A 25,825-nucleotide genomic window follows, 5' to 3' on the forward strand; every position below is an offset into this window, starting at 1 on the left:
ACATTACATATTATATTGGCACCACTACTGCCATGTCTCCGCGAATCCTGTCTGTTGTGTGCAATAATGCCCGCTCCTGGGTATCACTATGAGGACCCACCACTGATGCCACCCATTGTGCTACTGCAGAGTAGGTGCAGGTGTATTTGCAGGGCTCTTCCGCGCAGACGAATGAGAGACATCGGCGGTGTACCCGGCTGCACCCTGGAAGGATGCGGTGGAGAAGTTGTGGAGGGCAGTGGTGACTTTGGCAGCGACAGGTAAGCAGATGGTGCTGGGGCCAGCCAGGAGCATCTCGGCATGAAAGAGCCTGCAGATCTCCACGACTACATGTCGAGTGAATCTGCGCCTCCGTGTGCACTGCTGCTCGGAGAGGTCCGGGGAGCTGCGCCTCGGTCTGTGGACCCTGTGGCGAGGGTAGTGCCCTCTGCGACGCGTCTCTCTCTGCGGTAGCCCTCCCTCCTGCTGTACAGGTGGATGTGTCACAGCACTCTGTTGTGGAGCTCCACGTGTCAGAGGTGGACGGCATGGATGGCGAGGCTGGTGATGTTGTTCGCCCTCCGAGGGGGTCATGACTGCAGCTACGGCGGCCCCCATCCGCAATATGTACATCTGAGGGGGTCCGCAAGGTAGGCACATGTCTCCGGACCCCGGGGTGAGTGTGCAGGTTGGTCACTTTGACCGTCCGGAGGGGGGTGGTGGAGGCCACACTTTGTCCCAAGTGACAGAGCGGCCTCCTGCAATGGGTGAGGGTCTCCCCCACCCCCCCCCCCCCCCACACCTGTCAAATGGACCTTTGCAGCTGCCACAGGCTGACAGCTGCAACACGTCCAGTTCAACTAGGACTGTTTCCCCCAGTGTGTGAAACAGTCCCATGTCTCCCCAAAATCACACACAGTCCCTTAATCAGGTCAGTTAATGACCTGAACAAGCAAAATAAATAACCTCAAGTGGCATCCCGCTGGCTTTAATTGCCTGCGGGATTCCCACCAGCGGGGGCCACGCACGCACCCCCGCACGTCATCGGGGAACCCGGAAGTGGGCGGGATCGTGGCGCGATCCGGTCACGTGACTGGATATCGGGATTTTCGGGGCCACCCCGCTGGAAACCCACAGGAAACCCGACCGTAAAATCGAGCCCATGCATGTCTCAGAGCAGTATAAACACTGGCTTCCACAGTTCAGGTCCCAAAGGATAAAGTTTAGCACTGAAAAAAAAATCTTCAACTTAAAAAATTATTCCATACTCAGTAGTCCTTCCTGGGGATAAAGTTTGAAAGAATTTTAAAAGCAGGTGCTCAGACTGGGTTTTGGAGGTTCTTGTGTGAATGGAAACTCCAAACCCAAAGCAAACCTACAAGTAATTCCCTTCAAAGTTACAAGATGGAATATGAATGCAGCCAAAAAGGGGCGCCATCTTCAAGAAAGTGTTTGCCAAGCCTTTTCTTGTTTGTTTACAAACATGTGATGAACTATCACATCAGTGCCAAGGAATGACACCATGATCAACATAAGGGACAGAAAGAGTCATCCCGTTCTTTTCACTCTCTATACAAAGGAAAGGTTTGCCAAACAATTTCTCACAAAGACGGTACCCCGGTAATAACTTCTGCTCATAAGCATCACATCAACAACAGCTATTCATACATTGTAAAAATTGCACAATAAATAAATGGAAATGTTGCTGTAAGTACCTAATGATGAATTTTGGCACAACTTCTTGTCATAGCATTTAAAGCCTTCCTTAGCTCGCCAGCCATAATTGCCTCCTTTAACAATGATGTCAACTTCTTCAAATTTATTCTGACCCACATCGCCACAGAACAGTCTTCCTCTGTCTTTCTTTGTTATCGGGTCTCCCCTGTCCACTGAACAACGCCACATATTTCTCACGCCATATGCATAAACCTCTGGTCGGGCATTTTGATCATAAACAAAAGGATTATCCAATGGGATTTTGTACGGCCTTCCATAGGAATTTCCATCAACATCAATTCGTAAAACTTTGCCTAATAAAGCACTCCTACAATTCGAAAAAAATGTTTTGGTAAATTGATTGCTGGTTTTTCTTTTGAAATTGTAAAATAATGTTCCATTTGTAACTCTTTATTTGCTCTCTTATGTAGAACAGACATATTGGAATAAAGTGTCAACTTGCCACCCGGGTGTAAACCTGGTGCTGTGGATTGGCCGCCCATTATAAAAGTCGCCTGAGTTTCATCTCCATTGATTTCAATGGAAATGAAAATTGAGCAGTTTCTATAACAGGCAGACAGTCCGCAGCAATAATAACACCTGTCCGGCAATTTGAAAATTTACCCATTATCTTATAACGTGTAAACACAATCAAACGTTCTTAATAAAAACTCAAAACACCAACATAGCTCTTTCTTAGGCTAGATCATCTCCTTTCCATTCTACAATGAAGCTGCCAATACACATCCCTATGCATATCAATATATTCTAACTACTTCATGTCTGAACTTTTGTGCACTACATCATACCAATGAATCGGAAGCTGAACCTTTTTACATTTTCAGCCACCCTAGTTGTGAATTTTCTGGTGAATGAATTGATTTTTTCTTCAATTCTGGTTCATTAATGTCCTTTAGGGAAAGAAACCTGCTGTCCTTACCTGGCCTGGCCTATGTGTGACTCCAGTCCCACACCAATGTGGTTGACTCTTAAATGCCCTCTGAAGTGGTCTAGCAAGCCACTCAGTTGATTCAAGTTACTACAAAGAATACTGTAGCAGTTTAAGAAGACAGCCCACCACCATAGTCTCAGGGCAATTAAGGATGGGCAATAAATGCCCGCCTTGCCAGCAATGCCCACATCCAGAGAATGAATTAAAAATAAAGTATAATCATGTCTAAATTTCCTTCCAAATTACCTTTTTTCCCCCTCCAGCCAACTTCTCTTTTTGTCATTGCCAACTGCTGCTCATCACATAACTTTCCATTATTTCCAATTGATTTTCTTATCATCTTACTATGCATTTGCCTTCTTCTAGTTCCTCCAATTTTCTTCTGTTATTTTCTGAAGCTGTTGTATGGCTCCATGGGTGCTAGCAGCTCTCTAGTAACTCATTAAATTGATCATTTTTCATGTGTAAGCCTATACAGTGCTGGCATGCTATTCAACCTTAGGGAGCATCAGCACAGAATTCAATGCATATGCACTTTCTGCGATTGTGATCAGGATTAGAACCCTTGGCTGATTTCCTCCCCCACCCCTCCCAGACCAGGGGGCAGCATGTTCAATTGTAGCAGTTCTACTGCCACCCTGGCTAGGATTAGCTAACTCAGTACAGATTGGGAATCAAGCTTGTTATGTATAATCTCAGTTACAAACTAGGCAATGTCTTAACTATCAAGGCAAACCCATTTCATTTTTGCTTGATGTCCTTATTTTTCTTATTCCCTTTTATTTTGTTTTGGTTGATAAGTTCATCTAATATCTGGCAAACTAGATCTAAGAAAACAATGCAAAATTTTATTTTAAATTCAAACTTTTCCTAGTATCCTCAATGCATTAAAAAGGTGAAAAATGGTAATTGCTAAATATACTTAGCAGAAAAAGTAAGCCAGTGTTTCTGAAACCTGGATTTGTTCTGAATGGAGACAAAATGCAGATACTCCATAAGATCCAAATGTTAATCTTCTGGTTGTCCTAATATCAGGTGCAATGCGATAATTTAGTTTATTTGTGCCGTTCTTAAAGATGACTGCATTCAGCAGCAGTGTTCCCATGTTTGTTCCTCATTTTAGCTAGAATACTTTACATTCCATTCAATTCTGTAAATCTGCTGATTGGTCCACCAAGGAATCTGGGATCAGTGACTTCTGTGCAACAATTAACTCCATGGTGATCAATAGACTGGCCGTCTGGGGCTGAGTGTTTGGTCCAAGGTATCCAATCCTATATTGGTTAAATGGGATGTCTATCTGAAGCATCGGAATTTAATGATGATCTAGTAGACCTCCAAATATATGGAAGTTCAGTAGGTTTCTGTACACGGCATTTGAGTTTCCCCATATCTAGCAATATACCTATCCATTAGGTTTGACTTCCTAAGGGGATTGTTCCTCACACTTAATTTGTTCAGGATTTATATTAGACATACAAATTTCAGGAGAGGGCACAGATCTGAACTCAGTGGTCATCTCATTCCCTCTTCCTGGTTTCTGTATTCATTAGCCATTGTAATATTATTAAAAATACACATGTTGAACAATTTTCACAGGTTTAAACTGTTTTAATTGAGAAATACCAATCAGCAGACATGTTTATTCAGACTTACTTGTTTTGAGCATTTCCAAATTTGCCAAATGGATCTCCAGCTTTTCCACCATCTCCAGTAAAGATGTAGAGAAAACCATCAAAGCTAAACAGAATTTGTCCACCATTGTGATTGGCTGCTGGTTCTTCTATTTCCAATATACATCTGTCAGATGGCATTGTAAAGATTAATTTATGAATTTCAATTATATTATCAATTAAGCTTATTCTCTCTGTACTGCCATTTTGAAATTGCAAATATTATGGCACAAAAGAGAATTCTGAAATATCAATTTCATGGAATATTTAAAGTGTTGAAGAAGTTAAAATTAGTATCTGTGCGCCTCTGGCCTTGACGCCACCATATTTCCTGGTTGGCACCTCAGGTTATGTCTGAAGATGCAGAATCATATCATACTAAGAACATAAGAAATAGAAGCAGGGGTAGGCCATACGGCCCCTCGAGCCTGCTCCGCCATTCAATAAGATCATGGCTGATCTTCAACCTCAACTCCACTTTCCCACCTGATCCCCATATCCCTCGAGTCCCCTATCTCAGCCTTGAATATACTCAACGACTCAGCATCCACAGCCCTCTGGGGTAGAGAATTCCAAAGATTCACAACCCTCTGAGTGAAGAAATTCCTCATCTCAGTCCTAAATGGTTGACCCCTTATCCTGTGGCTATGCCCCCTAGTTCTAGACTCTCCAGCCAGGGAAAACAACCTCTCAGCATCTACCCTGTCAAACCCCCTCACTTATATGTTTTGATGAGATCACCTCTCATTCTTCTAAACTCGAGAGTATAAGCCCATTCTACTCAATCTCTCCTTACAGGACAACCCTCTCATCCCAGGAATCAATCTAGTGAGCCTTCATTACACCGTCTCTAAGGCAAATATATCCTTCCTTAGATAAAGAGACCAGAACTGTACGCAGTACTCCAGATGAGGTCTCACCAAAGCCCTGTACAAATTGTAGTAAGACTTCCTTACTCTTGTACTCAACCCCCTTGCAATAAAGGCCAACAAGCCATTTGCCTTCCTAATTGCTTGCTGTACCTGCATGCTAACTTTTTGTTTCTCTTGTACCAGGACACCCAAATCTCTCCGAACACCAACATTTAAGAGTTTCTCATCATTTACAAAATAATCTGTTTTTCTATTCTTCCTACCAAAGTGAATAACCTCACTTTTCCCCCATTATACTCCATCTGCCACCATCTTGCCCACTCACTTAACCTGTCTATATCCCTTTGCAGACTCTGTGTCCTCCTCACAGCTTACTTTACCACCTAGCTTTGTATAGTCAGCAAACTTGGATACATTACGCTCGGTCCCTTCATCTATGTCATTAATATAGATTGTAAATAGCTGAGGCCCAAGCACCGATCCTTGCGGCACCCCACTAGTTACAGCCTGCCAACCTGAAAATGACCCGTTTATCCCTACTCTCTGTTTTCTGTCCGTTACCAATCCTCTATCCATGCTAATATATTACCCCCAACACATGAGCCCCTATCTTGCTTAACAACCTTTTATGTGGCACCTTACCGAATACCTTCTGAAAATCCAAATATACTACATCCACTGGTTCCCCTTTATCTACCCTGCCAGTTACATACCTCAAAAAGCTAATAAATTTGGCAAACACTATTTCCCTTTCATAAAACCATGTTGACTCAACCTAATTATATTATGATTTTTTAAGTGCCCTGTTACCACTTCTGTAATAATGGATTCCAGCATTTTCCTGACGACTGATGACAGGCAAACTGGCCTGTAGTTGCCTGTTTTCTCTCTCTCTCCTTTCTTGAATAGCCGGGGGGTGGGGGGAATACTGCTCAATCACGAGTTGAGCTTCCGTCTGCACATAAATTCAATCATAAAGACCAGTTTCTGCCACTTCTGCAACATTCTCCATTTCTGCCCTGTCTCTCTCTCCCATCTGCTGAAATCCGAATCCACATCTTTATCGCCTTGAATCTCAACTTTCCAAATGCTCGTTCCGATCCACAAATTGCAGCTCGTTACAATATGCAGTTGTGAGTTGCTATGGATATGCATAAACCATTGATTGCGTTTAAAATGGCCTAGTCGGCCGATATTGTAGAGAAAATCTTTGAAAGTTCATAATTTTCTCCCCTAATGGTAAATGGTGTGGTATTGTATACAACTTGTAAAGAGTTCTATAGTTTATAGTTTTACCTTTCGGAGTAAGGATCTGCCCGGTTCATGTCATGAGATGAAACTTTCAATTCACTTACGCGAATTTTTTCCACCTTGCCTTTAGTCAGGATGGAATAATACACATAAAACTTGCCGTTAGCTTTGAATTTCGGATGAAAGGTCAATCCCAGGAATCCTCGCTCATCACCAACCCACGGAGTGGTCAGTACTTGCCCTGTAAGATTAAGGAATGGCTCTGACAGTTGAGTACCATCGGGCAAATAGACCCAGACAAAACCAAGTTGCTCAGCTACAAAGAAACGATGGGTATCATCATTAGCGTGTATCATAAGAACAGGGTTTCTTAAACCGTTGGCAATCTCATGGAGACAAAGGCGCAGACAACCCTGTTGATCCTCTACCACCGAGCCCAGGTTCTGGTTCAAGTCTGTGCTCTTCAGAACATTAGGAAAGCAGTAGTCTGGGTCTGGGAGTTGGAGCAGGTTACAAAAGTAGGTCTTGTCCCTCTCAAACATCTCCTGGATACGTCTGTCCTTGGTCAGTAAGTTGATAGATGATCGACAGTTTAGGTGAAATTCTGAGCAATAGTTGAAGCAGAGTCCTGGAATGTTTCTGAGAGGAGTCAGGGGGTCTTCTGCATCATAAAGGTGTGCAGCATAAGGGGAACACTCCTGAACAGAAGCAAAAACAATTTGGAAATCTGCCTTAAAGAGACACTTCTTTTTCTTCGTGTCCTAATGTGTTTTCACATAATTTTAAAAGATGCCACTAGGACAAAGTCCATAGCTGTCTTACATAATTAAATATTTCTATACGTCGTCAGTTTCATAATGTAACAATCCTGAATGACTGGGTTATGGGCAAGTGGTGCAGTGACTCCTCCAGCCCCTAGGGATCGGCAAAGAAAAAAAGAAAAAGGATTGCATTTATTTAGCACCTTTCAAAGGATGCCCTGAAGTGCTTTATAGCCAAGGAATGACTTTAAAAATGTAATCACTGTAGTTGTGCAGGCAAATGCAGCAGCCGAATTGCTGTATGTGGGATCTTGCTGTGCACAGAGATAAATGACTACTTAGTCTTTTTTTCATTGTATTGATTTGCCAGAACACCCCTGTTCTTCTTCAAATAGTGCCACAGGAACAGGAGTAGGCTTGGATAATAAGAGTCCAAATCGGGTAGAGGAGCAAAGGGATTTAGGGATACAGATGCACAAAAAGTAGCAACACAGGTTAATAAGACCATACAAAAGCAAACCAAGCACTGGGATTTATTTCAGAGGGATAGAATTGAAAAGCAGGAGAAATTATGTTAATCTTGTATAGAACCTTGGTTGGACCACACTTGGAATACTGTGCACAATTCTGGTCTCCATATTAGAAAAAGCATATAGAAGCAATAGATAAGGTGCAAAAAAGATGCACAAGGATGAGAACTGAGGGGATATACTTATCAGGAAAGGCTGACTAGGCTGGGGCTCTTTTCTCTAGAAAAAAGGCTGGGGGGTGACCTGATAGAGGTCTTTAAGATAATGAAAGAGTTTGATAGGGTAGATGTAGAGAAAATGTTTACTCTTGTGGGAGGTCCAAACTAGAGGTCATAAATATGAGGCTGTCACTAATAAATCCAATAGGGACTTGCAGAGAAACTTCTTTACCAAAAGAGTGGCAAGAACATGAAACGTTCTACCACAAGGAATAGTTGAGGCAAATAGAATAGATGCATTTAAGGGGAAGCTAGATAAGTACGAGGGAGGAAGTACTAGAACAACATGCTGATTAGATAAAGGGAGGTGGGAGGAGGCTCGTGCAAAGCATAAATGCCGACATAGGCAAGTTAGGTCAAATGGCCTGTTTCTGTGCTGTGGACTATGTAATTCAGTTCCTCGAGTCTGCTCAGCCATTCAATTAGATCATAGCTGATCTGTATCATAACTCAATTTACCCACCTTGGTTCCATATCCCTTAATACCCTTACCTCACAAAAATCTATCAGTCTCAGTTTTGAAATTTTCGAATGACCTAGCCTCAACAGCTTTTTGGGAGATGAGTGTTCCAGATTTCCACTACCCTTTGTGTGACGAAGTGCTTCCTGACATTACCATTGAACAGCCTAGCTCTAATTTTAAAGGTTATGCCCCCTTGTTCTGGACTCCCTCACCAGAGGAAATAGGGTAGATAGAGAGAAACTCTCATATCCTTTAAATCATGTTAAACACCTCAATTAGATCACTCCTTAATTTTCTACAGTCGAGCGAATACAAGCTTCATCTATGCAATCTGTTTTCATAACTTAACCCTTTTAGCCCTGATATCATTCTGGTGAATCTGCACTGCACCCTCTCCATGGCTAATGTATCCTTCCTGAGGTGTAGTGCCCAGAACTGAATGCAGTACTCCAGATGTGGTCTAACCAGAACTCTGTACAACTGTAGCATTACTACCACCCCTTTATATTCCAGCCCCCTTGAGATGAAGACTAACATTCTATTAGCCTTTCTAATTATTTTTTGTACCAGTCCATTAGTTTTTAGTGATTCCTGTACATGAACCCCTAAATCTCTCTGCACATCCACAGTTCCTAGCTTCTCACCATTTAGAAAATAAGCCATGGGATCCTTACTGTCTACCTGAACAGGCATACCGAGCCTTGGTTTAACATCTCACATGAAAGAGGGCATCTCCAACAATATTAACCTAGATTATGTGCACAGGTGCTGCAGTGGAAATTCTGTAGAGAAAAAGAGACAGACAGAAGGCGAAGTGCTGTTGTAATTGCTGATTTGCATCATAGATACTAATTTTTAAATACTTTTTTAATCTTTCTCTCTCGAAGGATAGATAGAAGCCTTGGCTGGAATAAGTGGAGGATCCTGTTTACCAGTACGTATGTGGGTCTTCACAATAGATATTGGCTTCAGCCCCACTCCAGAACTTGAGCATATAATCTGTACTGACACTTCCATTCTGGACTGAGGGAGTGCTAAATTGTCAGAAGTCCCATATTTCAGATGAAACATTAAACTGAAGTCCTCTCTGCCTGTTGAGGTAAATGTTAATTATACAAATCATTGATTAGACTGCAGTTAGAATATTGTGTCCAGATTAGAGTGATCTACTTTAGAAAGGATGTCAGAAACATGGAGATGGTACAGAAGAGATTTGGTAGGATGATACCCAGGATAAGAGACTTTCATTGTGAGGAGTGACTAAAGAAACTAGGGCTCTTTTCACTCGAACAGAAGGTTAAGAGGAGATGTGACAGTAGTGTTCAAAATCTGAAAAATAAAAATGTTAAATGGTATTGGGGAAGAGTTGAAGTGGACAAGCACTTTCAGAGAGCCAGGGCAGGTATAATGAGCTGAATGGCCTCCTTCCCACATCAAAAAAGAACAGGGAGTCCTCCCAATGTCTTGGCCAACATTCCGCCCTCAACCAACACCACCAAAACAGATTAAATGGATATTCATCTCATTGCTGTCTGTGTGATATTGCTGTGTGTAAAATGGCTGCGACTTTTGCCACTTTACATACAATGAATTACTTTAAAATGCATTTCAGAACAATTCATTGTACTTTAAGTGCTTTGAGATAACAATAATGCACGATAAAATTGCAAGTCTTTTTTTCATACATAAAATCTTGTCTAGTGGTAACCAATGAGATACTCTGTTAGAAGAAAATAATTCCCTGGAGCATTCTGTAATTGATACAAGTAGTGCACCTATACTTTGAAACTTGGAGATGACTAATCTTTAGACTTAAATTTAACATTTTATAAGAACTACATACATTTTCCTAATGTCTATGCTGACCAAGCTTAGAAAGACAGAAAATAAACTATCAAGAATTTTTCTACTATAATTTACAGGTTATTCCATAGTCTGCAGTCTGCTCCCCCTCACTGCCCTGTTAAGGCCTGCTCCCCCTCACTGTCACCCATCCTGTTAAATCCCTTTGGATGTATCTCTCCTGGGTCACGATTTTAACATTAAAGAACAGGTGGGTTTGGGAGCATTCAAAATCACAACCATTTCAGACCCGCCCCCAACCTGCTCATGTCCGGTTTTCGCTGGGGTGGGACGAGGGGCGGGCGACCATCCCGCTCTCAGGAGGCGGGTTGGTCACTAAAACCTTTCAAGGAGGCTGCGGGCCTCCATTTTTGCAGATTTTGCAATTTCAACCACTGGAGGCCGGGATTCTCAGGCCTTCTCCTTCACGCCATGTGAGAGGAGGCGAGAAGGCCCGTAACTGCAAGTAAGTGCCTTTCTGGCACAGCTTGTGGGCCCGGAGGAGCAGGAGCGCTTCCCGGAGGTCCAACAAGCCTACCTGCAACTACCCCACAATGATCGCGGACACCCCCCCAATGATTGCAGACCCCCTGCGATGACCACCACCGCCACCCTCCCACCACCCCCCCCAACAATTGCAGACCCCCGATCCCGACATCCCCCCGCCCAATGACTGACTCCCAAACCCACGACCTCCATGCCTACCGGTGTCACCATGCCCACCCACCCATACAATCAAAGGCTTACCTGACCAGGTCCTCTCCCTGGCTGCTTTCCCGTCTGACTGGGACGGCAAAGCGACAATAAAAAGACGCCATTACGTCAAAATCACAAGGATGTCCAGGAAAACCATACTTTTGGGTTTCCTGTCCGCAATTTGACCCCCGTCCCCTTCCCGGCTTTGGGTCAAAATCATGCCCCTGGTGTCACTGCCTTGTGAAGCCTACTCCTTCTCAGTCATGTTAAGGCTGTTCCCTCTCACTGCATTTCTAAAGTCAAATCCAAATACATTGGCCACGACTTTCAGCTTTACTGATGGACAGGAAAGGGGGCAATATCAGTCTGAACTATTACCATTTTGGTGGGGTCCTTGATATAGGTGGCAAAGGCGCCTGCAGACAATAGGACCCAATGCAATTTTCAGATATCAAATGGACAGAGCATGTACCGCCCATTGGTACTTGTGTCAAGCAGCCTAACCAATGGTCCTTATAGAAATCATAGAAATTTATGGCACAGGAGGCAGCCATTCGGCCCACTGTGTCTGCGCCGGCCGAAAAAGAGCTATCGAGCCTAATCCCACTTTCCTGCTCTTGGTCCATAGTCTTATAGGTTTTGGCACTTCAAGTGCAAATCCAAGTACTTTTTAAAATGTGATGAGGGATTCTGCCCCTACCACCCTTTCAGATAATGAGTTCCAGATCCCACCACCCTCTGGGTGAAAAAATTCTCAATTCCCCTCTAATCCTTCTACCAATTACTTTAAATCTATGCCCCCTGGTTATTGACCGCTTTGCTAAGGGAAATAGGTCCTTCTTATCCACTCTATATAGGCCCCTCATAATTTTATGCACCTCAATTCAATCTCTCCTCAGCCTCCTCTTTTCCAAAGAAAACCACCCCAGCCTATCCAATCTTTCCTCATAGCTAAAATTCTCCAGTCCTGGCAACATCCTCATAAATCTCCTTTGTACCCCCTCTAGTGCAATCACATTGTTCCTATAACGTGGTGACCAGAATTATACGCAGTACTTGAGCTGTGGCCTAACCAATGTTTTATACAGTTCTAGCATAACCTCCCTGCTCTTGTATTCTATGCCTCGGCTATTAAAGGAAAGTATCCCGTATGCCTTCTTAACCACCTTATCCACCTGTCCTGCTACCTTCAGGGATCTGCGAGCATGCACTCCAAGGTCCCTTTGTTCCTCTACACCTCTCAGTGTCCTCCCATTTATTGTGTATTCCCTTACCTTCTTTGCCCTCCCCAAATGCATTACCTCACACTTCTCCAGACTGAAGTCCATTTGCCACTTTTCTGCCTACCTGACCAGTCCATCGATATCTTCCTGCAGTCTACAGTTTTCTTCCTCACTATCAACCACACGGCCAACTTTTGTATCATCTGCAAACTTCTTAATCATGCCCCCTACATTTAAGTCTAAATCATTTATGCCATAAAAAGCAAGGGACCTAGTACTGGGCCCTGTGGAACCCCACTGGAAACTGCCTTCCAGTCAAAAAACAGCCGACTTTGCTTCCTGCCACTGAACCAATTCTGGATCCAACTTGCCACTTTCCCTTGGATCCCATGGGTTTTTATTTTTCTGACCAGTCTGCCATGTGGGACCTTATCAAATGACTGCAGAACGCTTAGAAATGGATAGTTAAATGTTTTAAGTTGATTTTTGTAGGGTTGGGAGAAGCATTACAATTGACCTCCACAATGCACAACCCTCTTCAGCCCTTCGCCCGGGATTGCCTCCCTCCTTTTAATTTACTTGCTGGGCCCCATGTTGGAGCTGCCAGATTCCCGGGCTCCTCCGATGGGCGAGCTGTTCCAAATGCATAAGCAGCTTGTCAACGGAATGTTAATGAGGCCAAACGATGAGAATTGGTCAGACCTCTCGCTGGTGACATTGGGGGGTGGGGGTGGGGCAGGCGATCTTCGCTCACCACCCGCCTGATGTCTGCCATAACTGAAAATAGTGCACCTTGGTCGCAAGAGTTGGATTTGGACCCAGATAGTATAAATTAGGCTCAGCTTGGCTTTTTGAAAACTGCAAACTAACCATGTTTAGGAAACAGCATAATTATATAATTACTTGTAGAAATTGTAAAACAGAAATAATGAAATATAAAAATGTATAATCACTGCCAGATTTTTCTTCTTGTGTGCAAGCCTAAATTTACTGTATTTTAATTCCCCCAACCACAACTATTTCTAGAGAAAATTATGTCAGCTTTTGCTCAAATGGTAACATTTTTACCTCAGAGTCAAAGGGAGTGATTTTAAACCTCAAGAACGGGTGGTTGGGGGAGGGTGGGAGTTGAAAATAGTTGGTTTTTTGGGTCGCAACCGCAAAATTTTTGGACTTGGCATTCCCAGTTGGAAGCCTGTACTTTTCCCCGCCAATGTTAAACCCGGAAATAAAGCCAGGTTGCGGTCGCAACCCAAGAAACAACTATTTTCAACTCCCACCGGCCCCCAATCCACCTGTTTCTGGGGTTTAAAATCACCCCCAAAATGTCAGAGGTTCAAGTCCCCGCTCCAGAGACTTGTGCACATAATGTAGGCTAATACTTCAGTGCAGTACTCAGAGGTACCAACTTTTAGACAAGATGTTAAACCAAAGCCCAATTTCCCTCTTTGAAGAGCCTAAGGAGTTCTCCTGGTGTCTTGACCAACATTTATCCCTCAACCATCATAAAACGGATAATTTGGTCATTTATCTCATTGTTGTTTTGTGCACAGCAAGGTCCCACAATTAGCTGCAGCGTTCCCCTACATTATAAGTAACTACACTTCATAAAGTATTTTATTAGCTGTGAAGTGCTTTAGGACGTCCTGAGATCCTAAAAGGTACAATGCAAGTTCTTTTATTCAAACAGTTAAAAAGGAAGCTATTCAATTGGACACTTAACTCATTCAGATATTTGCACATAGTAAAGATCATACAAGTGTAAACAGTAAATATCTATAATAAAAAGGACATCAAAACTTACTTGACACATGATCTCTTTAATAAATTCTCCACACCGTTCAGGTCCATTGAAGTCAAAAGATTCCGTGACTTCCCAATATTTTCGTGCGATTTCATTATCCTTCTTCTGATTACAGCAACCGAACGTACCGTACTGAGAGCAGAAATGCAGACGGGAATCTGGTTTAAAGGGAGGTCTATAATCCAAACACTGGGGATGACAGGAGACATCAGGCGCACGTAGACACAAGTAAATTATGAGTAAACACCGATAAAAGGACGTGCTTAACGATGGTTTACCCTTAAAAGTCAAATGAGGCGATCTGATGGAAAATGTCATTAAATATCGCCAGGATGAACGTTCATTCATCGGTGACCCCAGCATCATTGTAGAAGGGGCAGCAATCTGTGTTTGTACAGCGAGGTCGTGGGACCTCTACATCTTGTGAATGGGTAAAACGACACCACTGTCCTCGGTATTTCGCATCTCAGGTCAACATCACAGACTGGTTTTCTTTTAACTGTGGTATCTGAGGATTGTGTGTCTGGTAACCACTCGTTAAAAAAATTTGAAAAGGGACTGTTTAGGGGGAGGGGCAAAGGCAGTTATTATGCAAGTTGTGGAGTTTAGTTAGGACATGCCATGCAAGTAATCTGACTTTCGAAGACCAAATGCCGCAGACATTGAGAATTTGGGAAGGTTTTTAAAAAAAAATCAAAGACCCAAATATTTAGGTAAAACTCAAATACACAAAAGTTGGAGTCTACCGCTAGATGCAGTGGGGTTCTTTCACATACAAGAAAGAATAGAACAGAACAAATGATTTACAGCCACATTAATGTAGGAATTAACAGTAATTAATCATAGAACAGATTCCCTTGGTTTTATCACTGTTCAATAATAGTTATTTTATTTTCAATGAGTAATCTTTCACTGCTGCTCATCTGTCTACTTGTTCAGCTGGAATAATGCTGAAATGCCCTTTAATTGTAAGCCAGCGTTTTCAAACTGAGGTGCATAGACCTATAGAGACCACAAGGTCACCTGATAATTTCAGTTGCCGTATAAAAGAATTATGCAATGACGGCACGGTTTTCCTTTGGCTAGTTGACATTGCCTTTCACAAGTGAGGCTCAGGGTTTCCCGGGAATGTGTCAGTATTTGCAGAACCCTCCTCCCCACACTGAAAAGTTTGAAAACCTTTATTGTAAATATAAAATAGTATTTTATTATATTAGCTTTAGTATACATTATACCTACCCACAAGTATAAAATGTCTACAACGTTTACATATTTGGATAGTAATGCATGGAGACATTTAGTGCCACAAATTCATAAATAACATGAATATTTTATGTAGTTTTGAATGTACCAAGTTTTTTAGGTTCAAAATGCAATCAAAAACAAAACTTAACCATAAACTATTTTAAAAAAAATATTTTCATCCTTCCATGTATGCCAGTAAGATAATGACACAGACACTTGGGGAAGAAAGCTGTCAGACAAGTGTTTGACAATAAAAAAGTCTTCTTAAAAACATTAACAGAAACAACCCACAGAAATAAAGACTTGCATTTATATAGCACCTTTCATGACCTCAAGGCGCCCCATGACGCTTTACAGCCAATTAAGTACTTTTTTGAAATACAGTCACTGTTGTAATGTAGAAAACATGGCAGGCAATTTGAGCACAGCAAGGTCCCACAAACAGTAATGTGATAATGACCAGATAATCTATTTTAGCGATGTTGGTTGAGAGATAAATATTGGTCAGGACAAAGGGAAGAACTTCCATAGGACCCGAGGGGCAGACGGGATCTCGGTTTAATGTCCCAATTTTCCCTTTCTATATATTTTATTTTGGTGTCAGTTGCTTCTCTCCTTGTAGTCCAACAAACAGAGTCTCCGAAGCTCCAACATTTCAAATTAGCTTTTACCTACATGTCGTAGCGTAAAAACTCAGCCAAAATACAATGGCCTTTCGCAGAAACAGCACATTTTAAACACTTAAAAACTACCAATTACAAATTCACTAAATATAATTGGCTTACTCTCCCTAATGTTGTGTGCTTATCCAGATGAGGAAGGTTAGCACTGTGAGATGCAGTAAGTTTTTTTTTAAAGTCAGGATCAAGCACCATCAGGTCAAATATAGCACAAGTTAGATGCAGAGTAAGGCTCCTTCAACTCTATCCCAATATGCATTAACCACAAACCCAAGAACATCCACTACTGCACCAGTGTGAATATTTTGCTACTTTCCACACCAGCCATTCTAAGGACTATGAATTTAGTGATAATTAGTCCTAAATTAGGAGCAATTTTGCACTCTGGGCTCGTACTCACTAGCAGCTAGATTCCAACTCCCAAAACTTATTGCACTTACCATTCAACCCATGAGTTTGAGCTGAATTTAGTGATGCGCTAACTCATTGTGCCACCATAGGTTTCCTCCCTCTCTCCCTTCCCTCCCCTCCCCCAACAAAAACACAAACACACACTACTCTTGTGGCTATAAGAACTGGTCTTTCCAGACAAGCACAACCATTTTATTAACTGACATTTCTTCATATTTTATATTTTTTCATATATACAATTCATATCAACATTTACTTGTAAAATATTTATGGGTTTGTTACTGTACACTTCAATACTACACACATTTATAGCTTTCCACAAATATCCTACATTCTGCAAAAACTCAGTACTTCCAAACATCTGCATGGTTAGCATTTTTATATAACAACTGCTATCTTGAAGTATTCTCCAAAACAATCTCAATTAATACCTCACAATAAGAAAAGGAAAACGAGGCCCATTAGAAGAATAGCTCACCTCCCAACCCTCCCCGTCACCCCCACCTTCCTTCCTACTGCTCTTTTTCTTCCTGCCCCAGGTCGCACTCCTATTTCCTCTTCCATCTTAACAAGGGGAAGACCCTAACCAAGGCTTTCTAAATCAGTGCAAAAGTGAGCTTTCAAAAAAGGATCTGATAACAGCAGTTTTCTTAACAGATGGAATAAAAAAAGTACTCACAATTTTCCTTCCCTTTTAATTCAAATAGAAATTCCAAATGTTAGAATTTTATGAAAACCTCAGCAAGTTTTATAAAGTGTATGTACAAACTCATACAATTCAACATTCACTCAGCTGTAGCAGACTGTGATCCTTTACATATTGCCTCATTTTCTTCAGTTTTGCTTTCTGAACTTTACGCCCCAGTCGGTAAACGATGATGAAGTATTTGCAACCTAAATGGGTAGGAGAGGAAAAAAGGAAAAAGAAACAGATTCAAAACTTTAGAAAAATTGGCTAAATCAGTAAGATACATGCACAAATCTACTAGCACAGAAAAAGAAGATTATTTAAGGCTAAGTATCCCTAAGCTGCTCTTCTGTAACACTCAACAACTAGTCACAGGTCAGTCTCCCACGTAGGAAATATATGGCTCTAGAGTGAGGCTCAGGAAAAACAAACAAAAAAAACGTTGGAATTTGGCAGTTTAAAAAAGTTATATATTTTTTTTTAAATGTAAGCTCTGAGAATTTCCTATATTAATTAACCCAACCCAACACAGTGCAAGAATACAGATGCATTAGACAGGAATGCAGTCTGTTTTATAATCGTTCTCCCACTGATAGCAAGAATCCTGCTGCTACTTATGGCTTTCACAAAGAGAGAGAACTTTTACATAACATTTTAGTAGTGGTGTCATATCAAAAATATGCTTACATTATCAAAATTGCTAATAGCCTGGTACCTCAAGTTTTACTCATGTTATTTATCGTAAACAGCAGCCTTGAGGTCTGAAGGAAAAAATATTTTTGCAATCTGTCAGGGGTAGATAACTGGTTAAATAAATAGACCCTACACGATAAAAATAGATGTTTACAGTAGTAAAATAAAAATAGGCAGAAGACTTCAAATTTTATTTGCCAATGTGGTTAACAGGGCTAAATTATTTCAGCCACAATTTAGAGGTGGGTTTAGTTGCAGTTTCTGCATTGTTTTATAATTTATTTCATTGTTTTTAAAATGGAAAATTACGTTTATGTTTCCCTTTTCCTATTCCTTTTCTATTCTACTTTTCCAGTCCTACTTCCATGCCCTTACAACCAGTTTTATGATCCTTAGCAGGCATCTATTATTTTAATGGAACAGCTGGAATAATTTTACAGACCATGTACGACACCCTAGGATCTAGGAAGTCCCTGAAGGACGATGGACATGGAGAAAAGGGGAGGGGGTGGAGAAGATAAGGAAAGATAGGGTAATGGTAACTGGGTATGGTACTAGCAAGGTTAAATCAATAAAAAAAGACAAGGTATATCAGGAAAGTGATTAGGCAATGCCAAGTATGAACAATGGACAGAGGTGTAAGACATTCCATAGCTTTGTAGAGTTGGAGGAAGAGATTACATAAGTCAAGTGTTTTTTCAACACACAAGGATATTGGGAGGAGGAAGAGCTTATAAGACAATGCATTTCAGGAAAATTGAGTGGAAAGTTCAGAGAAGCACTAACCATAATAGAATCGCTAAAAGAGGCAAGAGGGGTTGCCATAGAGAATCAAAAATCAAGATTAAAGCTGATACAATGAATGTTGCAGAAGTGCAGGACAAAGCAAGAAGAGGAAGTATCAGAGCGACTGGCAAAATTTGGGTATCCTAGGAGCCCTGGTGATATGTGAACCTTTAGCTTGTATTTGCATACTGATCATAATGGCGATGGAGAGAAAAAAGGACTAAAGGCAATCATGACTGTAATGAGGTGGGGGGGGGGGGGGGTGGCGGATTCTACGCTGCAGTTCACCTGGCCCATCCGTGACCCTCCTTGAATATTTGCATGGTAGGGCCACGTATTCAGTGCAGCTATGCTGGGAATTCCACCCACTAACAGAACTGCTTCACAAAGCTCTACTGATCAATCCTGTGGCCACCCTTAGATATCACTTTTGTTCATGCTAGCCCTTCTAACACTTTGCACAGTAAAGGAGCATAGAAGAAAGAAAATTGGACAAAGAACTAAAGAATGGAAAAAGTAAACTTCAGGGAAATATTACATGAGTGAGATGGGGGTTGGGGGGGGGGGGGGAAGGGAGATATAGTAAGGTGGCTGGGGGGGGGGGGGTGCAGAATTATTTTTTTCTAAAAAAGTTCTAAAAGGAATTCCCTAATTAAACAGAGCTCTCCGTGGCTCAGTTAAGTAAAATGCACTATATGGTGCTATGCTAATTCATACAGACCAGAGGGTGCTGGGTTTGATTCCCAGTCTATGCTGAATTGCCTCTTAGCCGGGCAGCAGTGGAGTCCATAACTGGCATTAAAAAACCAGAGAGAAGGGAAGAGAATACAAAATATCAGCCAGCAATATCTGTGCAAAGCACATACCTGGCTGGAATGAAGTAGCATCTTCAATGCTCTACATCTTTGAATACTTTGAAGTTTTGTAGCTTTAAGTATCTTCCTTAAGAATTAAAATGATAAAATAACTACTTAAAGCTTTGATGGGATGTAATAGCACATCTTCTGATTCTTTAATTATAAAAGAAGCTGCCATAGACAATTTGCCACCAACTCACCAAATGTTTCAAATGTCAGCAAATAGCTGTGATTTCACTTCAAGAGACTAAATGTGTGCAGATGAAAGATGGGCTCTAAATGAGGGCCCGCAGAACCTGCATAGCCATTTGCTGCAATTCTTGCAAGGATATTATTGACTGTATGGTTCCACAGAAGTTTAAATAGCAGTTACAGATACAGCTGAAAAGTACAGGCCTTTAGCCCCAGGGCTTACACAGAACGATATTACCACAACCTCAGTTCTCGAGACTCCATGATGTGGACACTTTGCTTCCCACTGATGTTATAATTTAATTATTAAAAGTTTGATCAATTAAATGTTCCTTAAATGTAGAGGATGTGTTTTTCCACCTTGGCTTAATGGTAACACTCTCGCCCCCGAGTCAGGTGGTCATGGATTCAAGCCTGACTCCAGAGATTTGAGCATATAATCTAGGCTGACACTTCAGTGCAGTCCTGACACAGTCCTGTATTGTTAGAGGCGCCGTCTTTTGGATGAGACATTAAGTCAAGGCCCCATCGGTCCTCTCAACTGGATGTAAAACATCTCAAGGTAATACTTGAAAAAGAGCTGGGGAGTTACCCCTTGACCTGGCCAATTTTTAATCCCTCAACCAACATCACAAACAGATTATCTGGTCATTTATCGCATTGCCATTCGTGGGACCTTGCTGTGTTGGTTGCCGTGTTACCCTACATTACAACAGTGACTACACTTCATTGGCTGTGAAGAGCTTTGGGACATCCTGATGTCATGAAAAGTGCTAAATAAATGCAGGTTCGTTCTTTGTTAGGTTCAAAATATTTAGTCAAACTAAGTAATTAAATTGCTGGAAATATACCAGGCTCCATTTTCTCTCACATATTAGGACATAATTAATTAAGTGCAAGTCCATCCAAATGCAGAAAAACTATACCCACTGCTGATCTTCTGCTGAACTGATCCCACTTGCACTGTCAACTTCATCGGGTATCTACCGCTGACAAAAGCACTTACTGAATATCCAGTGCCTTGGGGAATGTTGATGTACATGTTGGTGTCCTTGTACACCAGTCATTGAAAGCAAACATGCAGGTGCAGCAAGCAGTTAGGAAGGCAAATGGTATGATGGCCTTCATCGCAAGAGGATTTGAGAACAAGAGCAAGGATGTCTTACTGCAGTCATACAGGGCCTTGGTGAGATCACACCTGGTGTGTGCAGTTTTGGTCTCCTTACCTAAGAAAGGATATACTTGCCATAGAGGGAGTGCAGCGAAGGTTCACCAGACTGATTCCTGGGATGGCAGGACTGTCGTATGAGGAGAGATTGGGTCGACTCGGCCTGTATTCACTGAAGTTTAGAAGAATGAGAGGGGATCTCATTGAAACGTATAAAATTCTGACAGGGCTAGACAGACTGGATGCAGGGAGGATGATTCCCCTGGCTGGGGGGTCCAGAACGAGGGGTCACAGACTCAGGATACGGGGTAGGTCTGAGATGAGGTGAAATTTCTTCACTCAGAGGGTGGTGAACCTGTGGAACTCTCTACCACAGAAGGCTGTGGAGGCCAAGTCACTGAATGTATCTAAGAAGGAGCTAGATGGATTTCTAGACACAAAAGGCATCAAGGGATATGGGGAGAGCGCGGGAATATTGTATTGAGATAGAGGATCAGCCATGATCATACTGAATGGCGGAGCAGGCTCGAAGGGCCAAATGGCCTACTCCTGCTCCTATTTTCTGTTTCTATGTTTTGCTTTGACATTGTTGAAATTTAACTGTAGGTTACTGTCTCGCGGTATCTAAGAAACTCTGGAAAATTCAGCACAGAAATACAAATACCCGCTTGACTTTGCACACAGGTTTTTAAACTGAGATATTTCTGAATTATTAGCACAAACTTCTGAAGGGACGACTGCTCCTGTTTCTTTGAGATGTGAGTGAACAGTTCAGCTCAGTTTGTGCGATGACATTTGTTCCAAAGTGTTGTAATAGATGAGCCCAATTTGTGGCAGCAAAAACCAAACAGTTAGGAGGGCTGCAATAAGTTCTCAGTAGCAAAGCTATTTAAGTATGCGAATTACTTAAGAAAAGACAGCGATGTTTCCACTGCATCAAAGTATGTTAAGATACTGGAAAATCTAGATCTCCCAACCCTCGGAAGGATGAAAATTGAAATGTGTTTACTTTGAAGTGCTTATCTCCCAATTATGTTTTACTAGGAAAAAGATCCTGAGTACATCAATGGAATTTACAAATCTCACATTGGCGGTTTAGTTATGGCGATACAAATAGTGGCAATCGAAACTTCTTTACAAACAAATTTAAATTCTCATTAAACCTTTCAAGTATATATCCTACATGTGTCTGTTACAGTAATTTTTATGAAACTTTGGTGCAAGAAAAACAATTCTCAGGCCTAAAAGACTCAAGTTAGGACTTAGTCATCACATGCAAAACTAATCGGGCTGCGTATTATCAACCCAACCGCGGAATTTATTTTAGATTATTATATTTAAGTGGAAGACCCCCATTATTCCTCCATGTCGAAGTGTGCTGTGAATTATTTTTACATGATTAGATTCAAATGCTGAATTTTTAAATTCTCATTTCACATGATTATTGAATTTGGTGCAAATGCTTGATCTACAAAGAAAGGTTTATACATTTGTCAACTCCTTGCAATGTTTCTTCCACTGCACTGTGTACATTGCAAAACCACAGCAAAATACTTTAATGCAACATCTGTGGTGTTAAGTACTAGCCGGAAAGATATCATCTAAAATCACACTGTTATAATATAGCGGATCAAAAGGAGAAACATTCAACAATATCAGGCTGAGTGACAAAGACAAAAAAACTATTGACATTAAAGCAGTCACATGACTGACAGTTTGATTTATGGTATCATGTTATTAACCTATTGTTTTCAGATTCAACTTTGGCAGCCACTCGGAGACAAGGTTAATTGGCTTTACTGAAATTTGAAGGTCTAAAAGCAGAAGTTCAAACATAGTGTTTTTTTCTTTTTAAAATGTCTTTCCCACTTCAAGTGCTTCCCTAGGATCTTACTAAAAAAATACGCAAGGGAGTGTTAATACATTTTATAAATTACACAAAATTGTACATCACTCACCCTGGTAGCAGACAAAAGCAACGTCTGTGCTCTTTGGGATATTTTGAAAAGATTGTTTATTAGCGATGTCAAACTCTGATGAGATGAATTACAGTTATTGGCAGGTCAATTCGCTCACATCTGGTATGGTGTGGCTTAAATGTCTCAGTGTAAACTGCTATACACTGTAAGCTGTATGTTCACTAACAGCAGAGAAACCAATTGATAAGAATAACCTGTGCTGCTGACAGACAAGCTGGTATTTATTTGTCTGCTACCTCACAGGAGTACAGCTGCTGTACAAATGCACACATCTCCCACACTGTGTATGCCTCTTGCACAAATACAACCTTGCTCCCACATGATGTACGTACCAGAATCAGCTTTTACACAATAGGGGGAATCTTTAAGCTTCATGCTACCAGCAGGGAGCATCACTTGCCAGAAGCACGCATCAGAAATTCAGGCACAGGCTTTTCCAACCATTTAAATCAATGATCAGAAAATCGTGCGCAAGATGCACCCAAAATTCCAACATGCACTGCCTCCCAACATGGCGAGGCTCCCCACGAGCAGCACAAAAATCAGAAAATATCCCCCCGGAGGTACTTCCGAAGGTTTCTGCCAGTGAATTCGGACCAGCTGTGCTGTAGTTTATTGAATGGATTCATAAATACAAAAAAACTCCCATGAAAGGCGTTTGTTTTCAAATTCTACTTAGATTAAATATGTTGCATGAATATGGTCTCAAATCTGTTACTGATCTCCTGCTGCTGCACACTATTCCAGAACACACTTAATCCGATGAATGAACAGCTATGAAGCCACCGGCAGAGCTTGTTGAACTAGCACTTCACTCACTCATGCATTACGAAAACTGCAGTTTGGTATTATTCCCACTGAGGATCATATAGCTAGCATATTTATTGTTACTATGCAGTGTGCTTGAGGGATGGGGATTGCAGTGAACTGTATCCTAGTGGAAGTAATAAATGAATTCAGAGGTCAAATATCAAACAATAGCGCTGCCACATTCCATAGTGACCATGCTCTCCCTTCGTTTGTGTGACATGTGTGATTATGAAAATGTTTAACATTGAATTTTATAATTGTTTTCAATTACTCTCCTTTTCCTTAATTTTTCAGTCTTTATCTATAGTATTCCCACAATTTTTCTATCCCAAGTGTCTGGTCAGCTTTTCAGTTTTAAATGGGTTTAATTACATTGCTTTGGCCTTTAACTTTAGCCTTTTTGTTTCTCCGATCCTTAGTAAATGCAACTCAGTCACTCCGCGTGGCAACATTTATGAGCTAAAGCAGCAATAACGGGTCTTATTCTCCACCAGTTCACAACTTACTTTCTATTTATCCGAATGTCAGCTTGGCTCATTGGTGGCCCTCTGATCTTGGAGTCAGAAGGTTGTGGATTCAAGTCCCACTCTAGGACTTGAAGACATCATCTAGGCCGACACTTGAGAGCGCAGTACAGAGGGAGCGCTGTATTATCGGAGGTGCTGTCTTCCAGATAAGACTTTAAACTAAGACCCTGTCTACTTGTTCAGGCAAATGTAAAAGATTCCATGACAATTATTTGAAGAACAGAAAATTCACCCGGGGGCCTGGTTAACATTTTATTACTCAATGTAGATTAACTGGTCATTTATCTCATTTCTATTTGTGGAACCTTGCTATGTGCAAATTAGCTGCTGCATCTGCCTACATAACAGTAACTACACTTCGAAAATAATTCATTGGCTGTGAAGTGCTTTGGGGTGCCCAGAGCATGTGACATGAACTATATAAATTTGAGCTCTTTCTTCTATTTATACAATACAAATGAGCAACATTGCATTTTGTCTGCATTTCAGCCAGACTTTCCACGATAAAATTACTAACCACAATAGAGAATGATACAGCAAAGAATATTGGATATACTTTCACCCACAGACTGAGCACACTAAGGAAAGAGAAAAACCACTTAATTTAAGTTACTAGTGCCTCATTGAGAAACAGTTTATATATTAGGCTATTAAAGCTTTCTCAAACAGTAACCACTACCAAAATAGACAATACCAGCGTGGAAGGTATTTTACAGGAAAAATGCAAGGAAGTTCAGAGATGAGAAAAGACCTTTCAACCTATCAAATCTCCCATCAAAACATCCAACTGTTTTTTGAAAACCCTCAATATCTTCGCTGCTATTAACTGTCTGGCAAATTATTTAAAATATTTATTACCTCCAAGTAAAGAAGTGCTTCGGATAACAGTTTTAAGTTTACTTTTCACTAATTACCATTTAGATTGGAACATGTTCTGTACAGTATGCCAATATATAATACACATGCACACATCATTAAACTTTTAGTTTAAAAGTGAAGAAAACTGCAACTGTTAAAATAGTGTTATTGATGGAGCCATTCCTGGATCTGGGTCTTAGTCAGGATTCCTATTTTCACTCTGTTCCAATGCTCCCTCATCAGAGTCTGATGCTCATTCCATAGCAAAATGGTGTGCAGGGACAGATGGGACTGCACTAGGGAGTGCAGAAGCCAGAAGGTTTCCTCCAGTTGTTGGGTTGGCTCATTTCATTGCCATCTCAGGGACAGCAATTTGAAAGAACAATGCGGGGGGAAAAAAATTCCCATAAACTAATGAAGTTTTGGTTACACATTGAACATCTTTAAAATATTATCGTTTTTAAACTTTAACACATGCACATCAAATCAGAAAAAAAATGTCTATGCCTGCATATTTGACACTCCATTTTTTTAAAAATGAAAAATAACCTCAGAGGAGGATAAGTAACCGTTTCATTAAAAACATGTACAATTGTTTTTGTATACAATACTACCTTTTCAATTGATTTGAGTTTTCCTTTTAAAAACTCAAAACAGCTGGCCTAAGAGTAACATTTTGATTTACCTTTGCCCATTAGGATTCCTGCAATCATTGCTTTCCTACAAGCATAGCTCTCATTTTCTTCAAAATTCTTATGTGCTCGATATTCGCTGAAATGAAATGCAGGCCACCAATCCTGTCGTAACTCCCATTGCTCTTTAATCCAGTCTGAGTGACCCCTAAAAGGGAAAGAAAATAATTCCACCTTAATGTGATCAAAAAATTAAAATGTCTAAATTGTTTTCAAACTCCAGTGTTTATGATATTAAATCGAGCCAAGCGGGAGGGGG

The 25,825-nt window shown here is 41.1% G+C and overlaps 2 protein-coding genes and 1 long non-coding RNA gene across 9 annotated transcripts in view; 1 reads left to right on the forward strand and 2 right to left on the reverse strand.

The window, feature by feature from the left end:
• Positions 1-14,063, reverse strand: part of hhipl2 (HHIP-like 2) — a 46,876-nt gene extending 32,813 nt beyond the window's left edge. Inside the window, exons 1-4 of the mRNA XM_067988965.1 lie at positions 13,981-14,063; positions 6,489-7,141; positions 4,304-4,447; positions 1,695-2,023 (exon numbers count right to left, since the gene is read on the reverse strand). Of these exons, the coding sequence (XP_067845066.1) occupies positions 1,695-2,023; positions 4,304-4,447; positions 6,489-7,141; positions 13,981-13,989 (1,135 nt within the window). The 5' untranslated portion in view covers positions 13,990-14,063. The remainder of the gene's footprint in view (positions 1-1,694; positions 2,024-4,303; positions 4,448-6,488; positions 7,142-13,980) is intronic.
• Positions 1-25,825, forward strand: part of LOC137324556 (uncharacterized) — a 262,292-nt gene that overhangs the window by 120,669 nt on the left and 115,798 nt on the right. The window lies entirely within an intron of this gene.
• Positions 14,032-25,825, reverse strand: part of taf1a (TATA box binding protein (TBP)-associated factor, RNA polymerase I, A) — a 33,280-nt gene continuing 21,486 nt past the window's right edge. For 5 of the 6 annotated variants that reach the window (XM_067988968.1, XM_067988966.1, XM_067988971.1 and 2 more), the window contains exons 10-11: positions 25,560-25,714; positions 16,992-17,210 (exon numbers count right to left, since the gene is read on the reverse strand). In XM_067988968.1, the coding sequence (XP_067845069.1) occupies positions 17,095-17,210; positions 25,560-25,714 (271 nt within the window). In that variant the 3' untranslated portion in view covers positions 16,992-17,094. Of the gene's footprint in view, positions 14,113-16,991; positions 17,211-25,559; positions 25,715-25,825 lie in introns of those variants that run through there. The other variant, XM_067988967.1, reaches the window with a different exon arrangement.

Source organism: Heptranchias perlo, chromosome 8 (assembly GCF_035084215.1).
Source record: "Heptranchias perlo isolate sHepPer1 chromosome 8, sHepPer1.hap1, whole genome shotgun sequence".
Taxonomy (NCBI): domain Eukaryota; kingdom Metazoa; phylum Chordata; class Chondrichthyes; order Hexanchiformes; family Hexanchidae; genus Heptranchias; species Heptranchias perlo.